Source organism: Sturnus vulgaris, chromosome 2, assembly GCF_052056855.1.
Source record: "Sturnus vulgaris isolate bStuVul1 chromosome 2, bStuVul1.hap1, whole genome shotgun sequence".
Lineage (NCBI taxonomy): Eukaryota > Metazoa > Chordata > Aves > Passeriformes > Sturnidae > Sturnus > Sturnus vulgaris.
In genome coordinates this window covers 24703076-24718755 of record NC_142244.1, presented here as the reverse complement: position 1 = coordinate 24718755, position 15680 = coordinate 24703076, and the positions used below count along the sequence as shown (strand labels likewise).

At 44.1% G+C, this 15680-nt stretch overlaps 1 protein-coding gene across 8 annotated transcripts in view; it reads left to right on the top strand.

Moving 5' to 3' along the window:
• LSAMP (limbic system associated membrane protein) overlaps positions 1-15680 on the top strand; it is a 999229-nt gene that overhangs the window by 686770 nt on the left and 296779 nt on the right. For 4 of the 8 annotated variants that reach the window (XM_088158973.1, XM_088158974.1, XM_088158970.1 and 1 more), the window contains exon 2: positions 9803-9881. In XM_088158973.1, the coding sequence (XP_088015099.1) occupies positions 9803-9881 (79 nt within the window). Of the gene's footprint in view, positions 1-8687; positions 9054-9256; positions 9882-15680 lie in introns of those variants that run through there. The other 4 variants (XM_088158971.1, XM_088158968.1, XM_088158972.1 and 1 more) reach the window with 4 other exon arrangements.

The following is a 15680-nucleotide window of genomic DNA, read 5'->3' as shown; positions in this document are numbered from 1 at the left end:
TTGGCAATAAGGTTTTATCACCCCAAGCCTGTAGAAAGTTTTCCTGCCAGCTCCTTTGTGTTATACTCTCACCAAATCAAAAGTAACTCTGGTAAACCACTTTTACCATTCTTTCTCAAAACTGTATGTGAAAGCGGTTGTCTTACCAAAAGCTCAGAAGCAGATATTTGAGTGACTTGGAGCCCTCCATTTCACAAATTCAGGCCTCCCCTTGGTTCTCACTGATCTCTGAAAACATGGGATGATTCCTTGTAGACTGGTAGAAAAAGGTAAAAAGGTGTTATGGACAATGACTTTGGCTAAAAAATAGATTTTTCTGAAGGACACTTGAGGTAGCCTCACCCACACATGCGATAGGTGTGGTATTTGGAGTTCATCATCCAGTCCATTGTTCTATCAGAGGACAAGTAATGAAACATGTAAGTGCCCTATTCAGAGCTCCATCTCTTCATCAAAGGTTTTGTTTGGGCCTTTTCTTATTATCTTGCTCCAGTCTGATACAACTTTAGTGATTTTTTTTTTTTTTCACATGACTTGCCTTTGTTCAGCAGCTGCTGTAGTGCACTGATCAACCTGCTCTTTCTCCTGCCATGATCTCTGCCTGCTGGAAGAAGCTAGTAGGCTCATTACATTATTTTAAAAAATACTGGTGTGTTGTATAAATTTAAAAAGTAATGAAGTGTCACTGAAGGCCAGGACTATGCGCAACCCCCAAGGGTTTCACAGGAAGCAATGCTTCCATTCCTGTGTGGGTTGTGGGTTCTGTGTTTCACAAATTCCCTACCAGCTGCTGGATCTAATAGGTTGCTAGAGCTGAATAAATTATGTGTGTGTGTGTGAGCATTTGCTGGCACTTCAGGGCCTGAACCAGGTCAAGTCCCCACACAGATTTTATGCCCCTTCAAGAGAACACCTGCTTATTCTCATTCTTGCCTGGAAGGCTTTTATAAATGGAGTTCCCAGACCTCTGTTTTAGGATGTGTGCATCCCTCATCCAGCCCAGCCTTAGCAGAGTCATAAACAGTGGTTCAAGAAAGAATTTCTGTCTCTAGAAAGGTATTGTTTTTTTCTGAGAGATACTGCTTCATCTGAGCAGTTTGCAAGTTTGTCCACATTTGGGTTTGTTTTGCCTTACCCACACTGATTTAAATATGACTTGGGATGAAGTGGAATCAGGGTGGTTCTGAGATGAAGAGGAGCTGCTCCTGCAAGTGGCGAAGCCCATAGGCCATACGGCTGCATGGCCACTGCATCTGAGCACAGAACTGGAGGTTCCTCTGTCCTGTCTGACAGAATGAGCTGCTGGAATCACCTCCAGAAAAATGCCTTCTCTCTCAGAGAAATTAGTTAATTTCTGCACCTTTTGGTGGGCAGGTCCTCTGTTGTTCCACCCCTGCTCCTATCTCCCCCTTTCCCATGCTTAGACTTGGACCTAAAATGGCCACTCCTGGCCCTACTTGTTTGCTTATCTGGCCTATATCAAAGACAGTGATGTTAATCTTGCATCTGCCAGCTCTCTCTATTTTCCTCTCTGGCACCAGGTGTTTGGCATTTGTGGCAAAGTATTGAACTAGGAACAAAAGTGGTACAACGTAAGATTTAAACAGGTACAACATAGTATTTCAAGGAGATAGTATTTAACAATATTCAACCATTTAAGCAGACAAAAGCATGATTCAATTTAGTGGCTGGATGATAAAGGAAATAATGTTTGTGTTTAAAACAAGAAGAAAAATTCTTAATCTGATGTAATAATTAATCATTGAACCCAAGAAGTAGGTGAGTTTTTGTGGCTTGAGGCCTGCAGCTGGATAGGATGATCTGAAAAGTCCCTTCCAGCTTTAAAATGTATGAATATGACATGGCCTGAAAGAAATGGGCCATGGGAGCAACACAGGAAAGGGAGAGAAACTTGAAAATGTCTGGGTGAGAAATTTAGAGGAGAGTCGCAAAAAGATGAGAAGAAAAGCTGAAACATGAAAAAAGTTTATGTTGAAAGACTATGCATGCACTAACTCTAAATGCTGATACAGAGACATCCCTGACCTGTAGTTTGTAAGGATGGTATTAACTGAGCTTGTGTGTGTGGGACAGTTATGGCTTTTCATCTTGAAGATCTGGACATGTTTTCCTTATTTTCAGATCTGAACACAGTGAAATGAATGGAAGTGTTTTCAGAAGCTTGAATTCAGGCAGGTCATAGTTTCAAAGGAAACTTTCTCTAAATTTTTGCATACAAATGTCTCTTGCATGCAAGGCTTTCTGACACTGCCTTTTGTCCTGATAACACTACAAAACTTGAGAATTTTTCTTGTCTTGCTGAAGGCCTCAGTTTAAGTTTCATAAAAGCAATGCTGGAATTATTGTAATGGATAAGAAAATGCATGGTACAACAGCCTGCTGCTCTCTATTCTTTACAATAAAATCAATTCTCCGGTAATGATGGATGTGTAGAATGTATCATTTCAGCAAGACTTTGGAGCTCTCTTCAGAATCATTGCTGTCAGAGTGATTATGCTCATCCATTAGCACTGCGTGGACAACTCCATGCCAGAGCAGGTCATGGAATATGCATCAGGGCTCCACAGGATGGGTTTGACCACCTCTTAGCTGTACAGAATTCTTGTCTGCAGTGATTATGTCCCTCGCAACTGCCAGGCAGTTGTTTTGGGGCCTGTTAAGGAGTATGTTAGAAATAGGTCACTCCTGGCATGTTCTGTAGATTGAGTTTTGCAGAGGCTTTCTGTAGAGTACTGTCAGATCATGTCAGATCACCCTGCAGCCTTCAGGGTCTGTGTATACAATTAGAAGCTTGTGTGAGGATCTCTGCAATGGAGCTGTAAACTTTGACATGCCCTGAGAGACAGGACAATTTAAAATGGTTAAATTAGGCATCTGCTCTGAGTGCCCTCAAGACAAGATTATTTCTCTGATGGCAGAGAGAGTCTAGGGAAATTCACTTTTTATGCCTCTGTGACTGCTTCATTAAGTAATTTACCCAAATTCACTGAAGAATTTGGACTGTCCTTGAACTTCCCAAACTTTGGGTCATCTCTCTGCTTCTCTGTTGGGAAGGACTGTTAACCACTGTAGTAATTTGTGAAGGCAATCCTAATTACTTTAACTAAGAGCAGTAAATATTCACCAGCACTGGAGGAAAAATTTTGGGAGATACTAGGAGTAAGCAGATAGAGCTACTGCCTTCCTATGTGGAAATGACTTATTTAAGGACCTGTAGAGTTGAACTCTGGCTTTCCCTGACTCATCAAGTGTTATGTGACATTGGTGAAGCAACCATTCACTGCCAAATATAAAGAGATTTTGAAGCTGTCCTCAGGGAGAGGTATGGACTGCTTGTCTAGATTGGCATGCCTAACTCCTATAGTCACATTTAGAAAACACAGGCTGACATACTACCTTGTTCCCACAAGGAATGTCAGAACTGGGATCAGCTATTTCCCTGCTGCTGAAGCCATGAGCCAGACTTTCCTGTGGAGACAGGTCCCACAGTTTCCCATTGGGACTGCTGCCTGGGCTGGGGGATGGCAGGCAGCTTGGCTCCCTGCCACACAGCAGCACTGCCTGAGCAACCTGGCCTTCAGTGGTTTTGAAATGATTTGACACTCTGGTAAGAAGCAGCTGCAGAGTCCAGTTGTGAGGTGTTGGTAAGGAAGTCACAAATGGTATTTGGTCTTTCAGGGGAAAGGCAGTGTGATGCTCTTGATGCTACTGATGACTTTTATTCCTATATTGTTGTATTTATATAAGACTGGAAGGGCAACTTTTGTTTTAAGCAAAAAAAGAAACAGTCTCTTTGTCTTGACCCTCTCAAGCAGGCAGGATCCTTCTACAAATGATTCTGTAGTTCTACAAGCACTTGCTGTGATAACAACCAGTAATTAAGGCTACAAACCATCTGCAGTACTAATTCTTTAATTCTGCTTGGTTATACTGATGAAAAAAAAAAATATTTAGGCTACTATTTTCCTCCTGTCCAGCCTTCAGATTTGGTCTTTAAGTAAAGGCGAAACTTTCTGAAAAGTCAAAGCACAAAATCTCTTCATCTAGTCAAACAAGTTTTTTTCTTTCAAAGGTGACTACACAGTTCTCTGTCTATGCAGCACAGAAGAAGATGAACTTTGCACTTTGTTTTTAGCTGGTGTAGATCAGCATAGCTCTTCTGAACACCAGCAGTGGTGGTATGTCAGCTTGCAGCTATTGAGAACCTGGCCCTTGACCTCTAAATTGTCCACACCAGGGATATCAATTGTGAAACCAGATCAATTGCATAGCAGCAAGGTTACAAATTGGCTAAACTCTCCTCTTGTTCTTGTACAGGAGGAAGTTCTGTTACAGCTCAGTGACCGGACTTAGAGAGAGGTGTTGTGCATGCATGTTATCATCCGCAGTTATGGCCTAGCTGAGTGCTCTTGATGAAGTAAATTCTTCTACCTAATGAGGTCCATACTTCAAAGGAAGCTTGGTCTTGTTGCATTACACATCTGGATGTTAGCCTTGGCTCTAAACTTGCTCTTTTTTTCAGCATCAAAAGCCAGTTTAATTTTTAGACTTGCGAAGTATTCATAGAAACCATATATATGTATTTTTCTCAAACTGCAGAACTTTTCCCTATAATAAGTGCTTTGTAAGTTTGATTTCCCATCTCTCTTCTAGAGAAAGAAGGAAAAGCCCTGCTTTTCCTCCTTTTCTTCTACTCCTATGGCTCCCTGTATCCCAGGGACCAAAGGAGAATGGAATGTAACTGCTTAATTGCAGTAGGAGGCCACCCTTGCACATCAGAGCAGAAATGTGTGCATGTAGGAGCTGCAGACGTGGAAATGAAGAGAGGACAGAGAGATCACAGCTGTCCTTCCACAGTCCCTTAATCTTCCTCACCATGTTGTGAAACCCCTTTGGCCCTTCCTTATTCCTCTCCATAACTCCTCTGCCAATGAGACAAAATTGCATTTTCTCTTCATGGCTGAGAAGCTTTGAGCAGGCTCTCCTGCATTGTGCAGCAGTATATCTTGACTAAATGCGTTATAGCTCACAAAACATCATACGTTTTTGCTCACTGTTGCAGATATCCCAAATAAAGTCCCTGTGTGCCTAGACTCTGCTGGCAGAGCCATTGCAGTCCCCTTAAAACTTGTGTCAGTCATGATACAGTCTAGAGTCTTGTGTGAGCAGTTTGCTTTTTTGGTATTTTTCAGAAATGCCTTTTCCCTAATTCCAGCAATATTTGGGATCAGGTCACCAGTTTTGATGTAGCTAGTAGTGAATGAAAGTCAAGTGAGAACAGTTTCATTTTGTGTGGCTGTCTGTGGTGTGAGCTGACAAGCCTCACTTCATTCCTAGAGGGCAGCCATCCACATCATACAGATGGTTGTTGCAGTTGGCATTGAGTGAAGTGCATAGATTGCTCCTTGCATTTAGCCACCTCACATGCAAAAAAAAAAAAAACAACAAACAAAAAACCCCCACTCCTATTTGTGGACAGAATCCATGCTTTCACTGTCTCTTGGCTCTCCATGAAAAGCAAATGGCACTTCAGGCTTTCTCAATGTCAGTCCCTGAGTATCTGAAAAACTGAGCTGCCACACAGGCAGGCAGAGGTGACCTGAGTACCTGTCCTAGGGCAGCTCAGCATGGCATATCTCAACATATCTCCTGCCCATCCGGGACCAGTGTGGAGGCTCTTTCCTTTAGCTGGCCTAGGTGTCCATACTGTGAAGTCTTCAGTTCATTCTCCTCAAAGACAGGGAAAGTAGGGATAGCCAGGCTGCCTCAGCTCTTGCTGCTGTTTTCCTTCCAGCATGGTACACAAACGAATCCTGCATCCATAGCGTGGAAATACATATATGTTTCTGAATCTGCCATCCAAACATTTCTCTCATGTCTCTGGCTGTGCCTTACAGCCTGTGCTTCTCAAAGTGTGTTGCTCTGGGCCCTGTTCTCTTTAAACAGGGTTTTAGTGTTTTGCATTGGAGAGGAGGGACGTGTTACCTGTAGAGCTGGGCTTATGCTGCTCCATCCATTCCTGAATGCATAGTGACAAAATCTGGTTTGTCAGGCTCGTCCTGCCCATCCTGCACCTACCAGAAGTACTGACAAATGGCATTAAAAGGCTGCGGTATGGATTTGTGGTGTCCATGCTCTGACTGTTTACCTGCATTTTTCCTCAGGTTTTCAGAAGGTAGAAAAGTTAGGAGCCAGACCTGCTGTTTCCACCAGGGGGAGATGGATCCAGAGAGTTATTTCTTCTGGGAACACATACAAAAATAACATTATTTATTTTACTCATGAGGTGCTCTCCCAGGATTTGTGTGATTCCTGCTCGTTTGGCCTTTTACACCTATGCATCCTCTTGCTTTTACTTCTGTACACTTCTAAAAGCAAATAAGACCTATCAACTTTAGGTGTTATATTTGTTTTATTTTTCACAAGGCTCACAAGACACTCAAGGGAATTTCTTCCTCATCTGTTTATGTTTTTTTATTATTATTATTATTATTATTATTATTATTATTATTATTATTATTATTATTATATAGTTATGCTACAGTAGTTCTAATGAGGATTGTATAAATGTGTAAGAAGATGAAATCATTCCCTATACTGCTACATCAGCAGAGAGGGGCCTCTGAGTCCTCTGTGATGCACCTCTCTTGGTAAGGAGGCATGGCCACATGCAATCCCACCTTGAATCAGGATCTTACTGGAGCCTAGAGGCAGAATTCCTTCCTTCTCCCTCCCTGAAACCCCTGTGTCATTCTCTGTATAAAACATATTGGTGTCACTTTCTATGAACTATATTTAACTAAGCATTAAATTTAGATTTAACTGGATAGTTATTGCCTCCTAAGTAAATACTCTGAGATAAGGAAATATTTAGTGAGCTCTAGCAGTTGGGTGGCAGATGATTCTTGCATTGCATAATAGTTAATCTTCGACAAATATGTTTTCCTTACTCCACGGGCATTTAATTAACACACAATAGCTCTTATTAAATGTAGATGAAACATATTTGGGAGACCCTTGTAAAAAGAATCCATGCAACAGTGGCTTGCAAAAGGGGTGCATTTCTTTCATTGGTAACTTCATATGAGACCAGGTCTTCCAGCTGTACTCAAAGCCTGTCATAGGAAAAGCAGAAGTTTCCCTTGGTGATGCCCCTCATCTGGCACGCCAGCAGCCTGATGTATCTCTGTGCCTTGCACTCTCCATCCTAGAGTGGTGGTTACTACTCAGCAATCAGGTGTCAGCAGCATGGTCTTCTCCAGAGCAATACCCTTGTAGAGTGGCATCTCTCTCTGCAGTAGCTTGGGTACATCTAGTGTGTGGATTAACCTCTTTACCTCCTCATTCCTCTCCCCCTCTGGTGCTATCCCTGCCAAGTCTACTGCAGAGGAAATGTCTGACTTGCCTCACTTCTTAGCTTGAATACAAAGCAGTCACCTCTTCTTGCTGCTGCATGCTTGACACTGGAGGAGCAGTGTCATGACCTTAGTCCCTAATTGGTGGGCCTTTAACACTTGCAGGGATTAAGTACTCAGCGGAGCCTTTCCATACCAAGGCTGCAGGGGCCAGTTTCTAGGAGTTCAGAAGGCAACTGGATGTATTCCTGGAAGAAGAAAATCATTCAAGTACCATTAACTACAGTGCCACTGGCTGGAGACATGCCTTAGCCATAAATCACTAGAAATAAATAAGTGCCCTGGGGAGTACCACTGCATGCTTGCCTTGTGCTTGAGAGCTTCACCAAGCATTGGCTTTAGGCTTCTAGAAGACAGGAGGAAAGGTTAGAGGGTCCTTTGATCTGGTCCCACATGGCCATTTCTGTGACAGTGACATTCCTTATGTCTCTTCAGTTTGAGAGCTCTGTATCCCACAAGGCTGCAGCAGCAGGGGTGAAGCAGGCTATGTACGAGACCTGTTTTTTCCCTTCCTTCACACACATGTACTAGCGCTGTAACCACATAGGACAGCAACTCTAAGCCGAGTAACTCTCACCATGGCTTTTCTTGCACATGATTCTCTGGACCCCTCTTAAATCTCCCCTTCCCTCTTTGTTTCCCCATCCCAGCCCCATCGTGCTTCGGTCGCAGGTTTACATTAGCGAAGCATCCCTAGGAGCAGTTCTGATCCCTCCCGCAGGCAGACATCGGGCTGGTGGAATGGCAGGCAGGCATCAGCAATAAAACATACGGCGTATTCCTTTGCATTAATTTAATTTCCCTTCTCTTTGCGGTGGCGGTGGGCTGTGGGCTGTGGGCTGCGGGAGCGTTCCCGGGTGGGCAGCGCTGCTGCCGGCGGGCGCGGGGCTCAGCTGCGGGCTCTGGCAGCCGGCAGCACAGGCCGAGCATTCACACCGCGGGCAGCTCAATGCCGGCATTGTCTCTGGTCCGTCGCTCCGAGGCTGGGAAAGGAGGTGGGGGGCGGGAAGGGCTGAGTGGAGAGAGGTGGGAGGGAGGAATGTACAACTGGTTATCTGGCGAGAGGAAAGTCTGAGAGGGGAAGAACCAAGGTTTGAGGCTGCAGAGGCAGTTGCCAAGGATGCTGCTCTGTAAATCAGCTAGCGTGCGGCTTCAGGCCGCTGAGCCAAGTTGTTTGCACTTTTGGCCACAGACCTTCTTTCCTCACTATTTCATCTTGAGAATATTGGCCGTACGTTCCTCCGTCCTCTGTGCCCTACTCCGTGTGCCTCCCTCCCGCTCAGCAGCTCCCGGCTGCTCCTGCCTTCTCTCTGCTTCCCGCTCCAGTTCTCTGTTCCCCTTCTCCTCCTTTCTCCAGCCCCCTCTTCCTCTCCCATCCCCTTCCCTCTCTGCCTCTCCCTCCTCCCCTCTCCTTCGGGGCTTCTCCCTTCTGCCTTGCAGCCCTCATGCCTTTTCAATTCCCCTCTCCCCTCCCCGGCCGCCGTTCCGTGTCCCCCTGGGCAGCCCCGGTCTCCGGGCCCCTGGGCGGCTGCGTCCGCGGGAGTGGATGGGGAGCGCGGCCCGCGGCTCCGTCCACGCCCGCTGCCGCCGCTGTAGTGCCGAGCTGCCGTCTCACGAGTAAGGCTCCCTCCTCCCTCTCTCCCTCTCTCCTCCTCCCCCTCCCTCCCTCGCTCCGCCTGGGAAAGTGGGTTAGGAGGGAGCGCGGGGCTGGAGGCTGCACAGCCACAGGACTATCCCCTCCCGCATCCCGGTGGCACAGGATTCCTCTTGTTCCTTTTCCTTGGTGGTTTTTTTTTTTTTGTTTTGTTTTTTGTTTTTTTTTTTTTTTTTTTGGTTTGGTTTGGGTTTTTTTGGTTTTTTGTTTTGGGTTTTTTTTGGTTGGTTTTTTGTTGCTGTTGTTGTTGTTTTTTTCCACCTCAGTTCATCACTCTAAACGTGTCGATTTAATTGTTATTATTTTGCTGCCTGACTTTTTCGTCGTGCTTTCCCCCCCCCCCCCTTTTTTTTTATTTGAAGGCTCTGCTCAGATTTTTTTTTTTTTTTTTTTTTGGAAAGCCTTTTAAGAAAAAAAAAAGAAAAAAGGCAAGGAAGGGAAAGAAGCCAGCAAGAGACTGAAAAGAGCAAGAGAAAGTGGCAGCTGAGAAGGACTGTGAAATCACCTCCCCTTTCTTGGGCTGTCGATCAGAACGAGAGTTGTACATTATTATTGTTTTCTTTCTACGTCTATCTGTCCACATACACAGGCAGAGAAAGAAACAAGTACTGACAGTGAAACTCGACGAGACCAGCCATGGTAGTAAGGGCTCAGCCTGATCGGAAACAATTACCGCTGGTCCTACTGAGATTGCTTTGCCTTCTCCCCACAGGGCTGCCAGTCCGCAGCGTGGATTTTAGCCGAGGTACCGATAACATCACCGTGAGGCAAGGGGACACAGCCATCCTCAGGTAGGGCATTTTGCCAACTTTTCCTCTTCTATGTGTGCATCTAAATTGCCATGTATGCAACGTGTACGTGTGACGTGATACAAATTTGTGTGTATGTGTCTCTGTGAGAGTGTTATTTTGCCTCTCGAAACTGCGGTAGCAGCAGCTGCTACAAACAGGCTCTGTATCTGTGTTTGTGCTTTAATATGAAAAAATTGCAAAGCTTTTGAACACATCATGCTACACTATCCTCTGTGTTGTGCTCTGGACGAAAGAATTTCAGTGGGGAAAGATCTGCTTGTGTTACCCAGCTCTTGTGAACGTACACTTTCCACCAGCCCTGCAGTATCAATAAAGGAATCGAAAAGGGATCCAGCTGTGCTTGCCAGATGTTCCATTGATCTTCCCATGCTTTTTTTTGTACATATGCAGAAACTTTAGCCCTGGTGCTGCCAGAACTTTCAGGCAAGTTCTTTTGAGAAACTCTTGTCTTTTAATTTTATTTATTTTTCTGTCCTGTGGGCAGGGAAGATGGATACAGTAGTTGAAAAGGCTGGTGAAAAAATGGTGTAGCAGCTCTGACAAAGATTGTGTCTTAGTGTGTTGGGTTTTTTGTACGGCTAAATAAATGGGTGTATGCTGTGCCTGTGTGTCTGGTTGAGATGAGGATGTCTTTGCACATGAAACCTTGCTTAGCGGCACTCTTGAGTGTTATATTTCTGGTTTCATTGTGCAGGTTTTCCAAAGGTACTTCTGACACTACTTGGGCTTTCAGTTAGGAGCGTCCCAAATAGCTGAACTGCAGTAGTCTTTTTCCTGTAGGTCTCTTTTTTTTAAATTCTGCCTTGCTCAACTTACCTGCAGTAACTACACTACTGAAGGAAAATTCTGCATGTGTGATTGTACACATTGTGTATTATGGCTGTAAAACTACTGGATGTAATTTAAAATAAGTCTGTGATCTGTATGAGGAGCTGATAGTGCACAAACCCTGAAGCATCAAGGGAGCAATCCCCTAGTAAAGCTAACAGCAGTAGCAAAGTTTTCTTTCTCTTTCTGTGAATAAATCCTGCTAGATGTCACCAAACGCTCTGCTACATGATCCCCTGTGTCCTGCATCCCTCCCATTTAATGATAGATGGAAGAAAGATGCTGGAAGAGGGATATGTGTGTATGTGTGTGTGTGTGTGTGTGTGTGTGTGTGTACGCGTACGCATATCGCTTTGGTTGCCTCCCATGTCCTCGGTTGTTTTGATCCTGGAATATCCATTGAGCAGCTTCCATTCCTCAGCTCTCCAGACTTGCTCACTTGAATGTAAGATTTATCCACACAGAGTAATAGGATTTACAGAGTAATTCCTCTGTCTTGCATATGCAGTGGAAGCGGTTTAGATTCGACATGGTAAACACCTAACAAGGGGTGTTGCCTCTGACTCCAGCTTTTCTACTCTCTCTTCCACTCACTACCAACTCATATATCCCATTAACCCCTTTCTAGCAGGACTCCTAGCTGACTTATCCCATTTTTAAAGACAAATTGCTTCCATCAATCATTTATTTTGGAGGGGCTGTTCAGACAGATGCTTGCCAGCATATGTTTGGTACATGCAGCAGCAGACAAGTCATTAAGCTCACTTGCCCAGACAGGGGTCAGTAGATTTCTATTTCCCACTTAACCTTGGAGCTTTTCAGTTTATCTAGATGCTGTGTGCTAAAGCTGCATTTGCAGCCAAGAGGGCTAAGCGGATGGTGGAGATGGTTCCTGCAAGTGCTGCGTGTAAAGCATTCCTTCATCAGCAAGCTCCACGGGGCTGCATGGGAGAGTGGTTTCAGTGATTGTGTGTGGCTTGCCAATGTTATGTCAGGCACTAAAATAAAACACCTGAGTGAAGTGATCCAGCTGTGTCAGCCAGATGTGTGCCAAGTGACACAGTCTGCAGGAGCAGCACACCACCCGGCCATGTAAATGCTTGCCCCAGGCAATACTGTATTCCTGGCAGGCTGCATTTCTGTCAGAAGCCACTGTGGCCAGTACACTGGCTATACCTTTTTCCTTCCTAAGCTCTTTAAGCAGATCTGGCCAGGTATATGCTTTTCACATTTCCTAGGAAGTGCAGCTGTCTCCTCTCCCTTTCCATTGGGCCAGACCCAGGTTCCTGGGATATTTCAGTTCCTCCTTTAGACAAGAAGCAGAAAGCAGGCTGTACTGGGAGACAGACATGAAGCTGGAAGGTGTGAGATTTCCTGATGTCCCATGGACTTCAGGTCCTGCAGGATAGCATTTCATATCCTCAGTTTTAAAGCAAAGGTTTGTTTGCTAGCTTCCTCCTCATTGTTTTGTCGACCCTCAAAAACATAACTCACTTTAAGACAGCCTTCTTTTGAAAAACTCCCAGCGCCTCACTCTCCCTGTCTATAGATCCACTATGGCAACAGAAGGAAAAGAGCTAGATGGAAAAAAAACCCCTAACTTCATTAGATGATCTATACTAACCGTGTTCAAAGCAGAGTTTTATGTCCACAGAGAGATAGGTAAGAGTTTTCTATACATGGATCATATCGCCTATCTTTGCTAAACATCTGCTTCAGAGGGGTTGTGCAGCATCAGTTTACCAGTGCCCTGTAGCTCCTGTAGCTTGAAGGGAAATGAAAATGTGGGAGGGAGAAAAAATGATACGCAGTTGGAGAGAAAAAAAAGCAGTATACATAGTGATAACTAAAAACATTTTGTTCCTGTAAATTGCGATGCAACTCATTCAGCAAATCACTGGACAGGATATTCTAAATGAGCCTTCCTCTTTGGGGCCTTACACATTTGTATATAGGGTTACACTTCTAGATGGAAGAATGGGTGGGTGGACTGATCTACAAAGTGGAGAAAAATTGTTTATTATAAGCCCTAATTTTCCTAAAGAAAACCAGTCCTCGGAAGCTTCATCTGCAGCTTGTTACTCAGAATAGAATTAGTCTGAAAAGTTTGGATATGACTTTCTAAAGCTATAGCATTTAATATTCCCTCCGTATGGGACTATTAAAAAATGTCCCTAACTCTAAACTGGCTCATTTCCTAAATGACCTGGCAGCAGATTTGATTCATTTGTCGGCCTTGATGAAGGTTGATGACTCTTAGCGAGTATTTGGCATGGGGAAGTTAGGGAATTGCAGAGAGAATAAAAATAGCTCATGATAGACTATCCGCAGGGAAAAGTGTAATGATCTGCTCCTTAGAGCAAGGCAAAAAAGAGAGGAGGGGTCTGAGGGCTGCAACAGGTGAGAAGGGCTGGGCATAGTTGCTGGTGTTTGTCCAGCTTCAACCAAGAAAAGGGAGTAGGATGCTTTAAAGATGACACTGTATATTGGTAGCCTGTTAGATTTACTAAGGTTTCATTTTTATAACTCTGTCTTCTGCAAGTGAAGAAGGACACTGAACCTTATTTTGAGTATTGAGAGGGAACTTTGGCTACAGTTCCTGCCAATGTCTTGCTTTCAAGATCACAATAATGAGGTTTTCAGATTTTGTATGCAACTTTTCTGCTTGGTGTTAGGAAAAGAAGAAAAGAATATCCAAGCAAGAAATGCACAACATATCCCCCAAACTAATTAAAATAGGAAAAGGAAAACAGTCCCCAACCCCAAATCTTCTTGCTGTTTTCCTGCCTTCAGCATCCCTTCCCTCCTCATTTGCTCTGCACATGTTGGGTGAGCAAAGGCAGGAAAACCTGTGCTCTGTAACACACTTTCAGCCTTGGGAGGGGAGGAGGAATATGAGGATATTGGCTAATCTGGGACATGTGCAGTAATGAAGGGCAGCTGGTGCAAACTGAGAAGGAAGGGAGTTGTGTTTCTGTTTGTGTTTAGCCCTCTGGAGGGTTTTAAAGCAAAATAGCAGTGGGGAGTCCATGCAATGGGATTAGGTACCTGTACAGCATTTTAGGGAAAGATCAGCTACCTCAGGAAGCACCACAGCAGCTCACCTCAGAGTGCCTTCAAAGTGCTCATCTGAGGGTGTCAAACAGGACTTGGAGGTTGCCCAGGGATTTTAGAAGTCCTGGCACAAGTGCAGATTTAGCTTTTAAAAGCTCCTGAAATGGAGCTCATCACCAGCTGGAACCAAAATGGGTCACATCTCCATTCCAATCTGTTCCGTTATACCAGTACAAATCCACTAAAGCCCAAGGGCAGAGCCAGAAATACTCCATTTGTCTTTGGGGCAGATTCCCAGGGATTGATAATAAAGAGGTACAAGTGACTCATACAGGGATAAGCTTCTGAGCACTGCTCAAATGATGATCAGCTTTTGGAGAATTAGGATCTCACCAAGACCAGAATTTGGTCCATTGCTTCTGAGTTTTTCCAAGCATCAACTTTTCATCAAGAATTCAAACAATCTGATGCTGACATACAGATGAAAAACAACGTTTGACTGACTGTGCATTTTTCATTTCTACCAGGTATTTTAAAATAATTTAAAGTTTCAGGCTGATAGCACATTTAGGAACATCCATCTTAATGGGTACTTAGTTTCTTCAAGTTGCATGTGTCAAAGGATGTGCTAGAATCAAATTACCAGCAGTAATGACAGTGCTGTTGGCGTAATCCTGCAATATAAGCAATTTATGCAAGCTCTGTTCTTGGCCTCCCAGTATTTTGCTGATATGTTACACGTGGAGCTGTGCTAGAGGACAAAGGCACTTCAGACGAAATAGCAGTGCAACATCACAACAAAGTTTATGCCCTATACCATCATTTTAAAAGGAAAGTAAAAGCAGTTCAGATTACACTTATAATTAGCATAAGATTTATAACAGGGAGCACTGAGCTGAGCCCTTTGCTATAAATGAGACTAGGCATGCTCAAAAGTATAATACCACATAATAATACAGTCTTGGCAGTAAAATTGTAACCTTGATTATTAGTGGTATTGTTGTGGCTCTTAGAGGCCAGCACTACGTTGAGGCACCCTTTGTATTAAGTGCCATGTGGGCAGAGTGAGAGATCCCCTCCTCTGCAGGGCAGGCAGACTATTAGCTGGGATGGACCCAGGCGGAGGGTGGGAAGGAGGTGAGGGGACTCACCCAGGGATGCTTGCAGGGCTCAGACACGCCCAGCCTAGTGACCTATCCATTAGCTTGGATTGCCTTTTGGCTCAGCCACACAACAACCCAGCAAATGTGACAAATGACGATTCCCTAGTACGTGCTCATCAACACCGGTGTTGACTAAAAGTCCTACATGCTTTCCTCTCTCTCCGGTCTGTACAAAGCCTTCACTATCAATTCTAGTGTCCATGTGTCGAGACAGAGTAAGTTGGGATCTGTGCAGATTCTGCTGATTCTTTCCTTCAAATAAAAAATAAAAATGTATAAGTGTAGTAACAGATGATGTTGCAAAACTTCCAACTCTGGCAGCAGATGGTTCCATTATATGGCATACATGCATCCATAGATATGTGAGTGTGTGTGCATACATATGATAAAGGAAGGTGCAATACGTGTATGGTCAAAGGCTGGCAATCATCATCTCTCCTTATACACATGCACTATTTTATATGGTGTGCCCAGAGGTAAGGGTGCCTTTTGTGAGAATGTGCTTTCTGAAAGGTGGGACTAACCCCTCACAAGGAAAAGTGGAATGGAAATTAGAAAAGGAAAGGATTTCTTTGGTGAAATGATGTATGTTTAATAACACTGTACATATATTTTGCATTCTGAAAGATAGACAGAATTGAACTGTATGGCTTTAACCTCCTCCCCTGAGTCTGCACACACACTTCAGTTTGCAACTAAGTACCATGTTTTCCTACTTAGTTGTCATTATAAT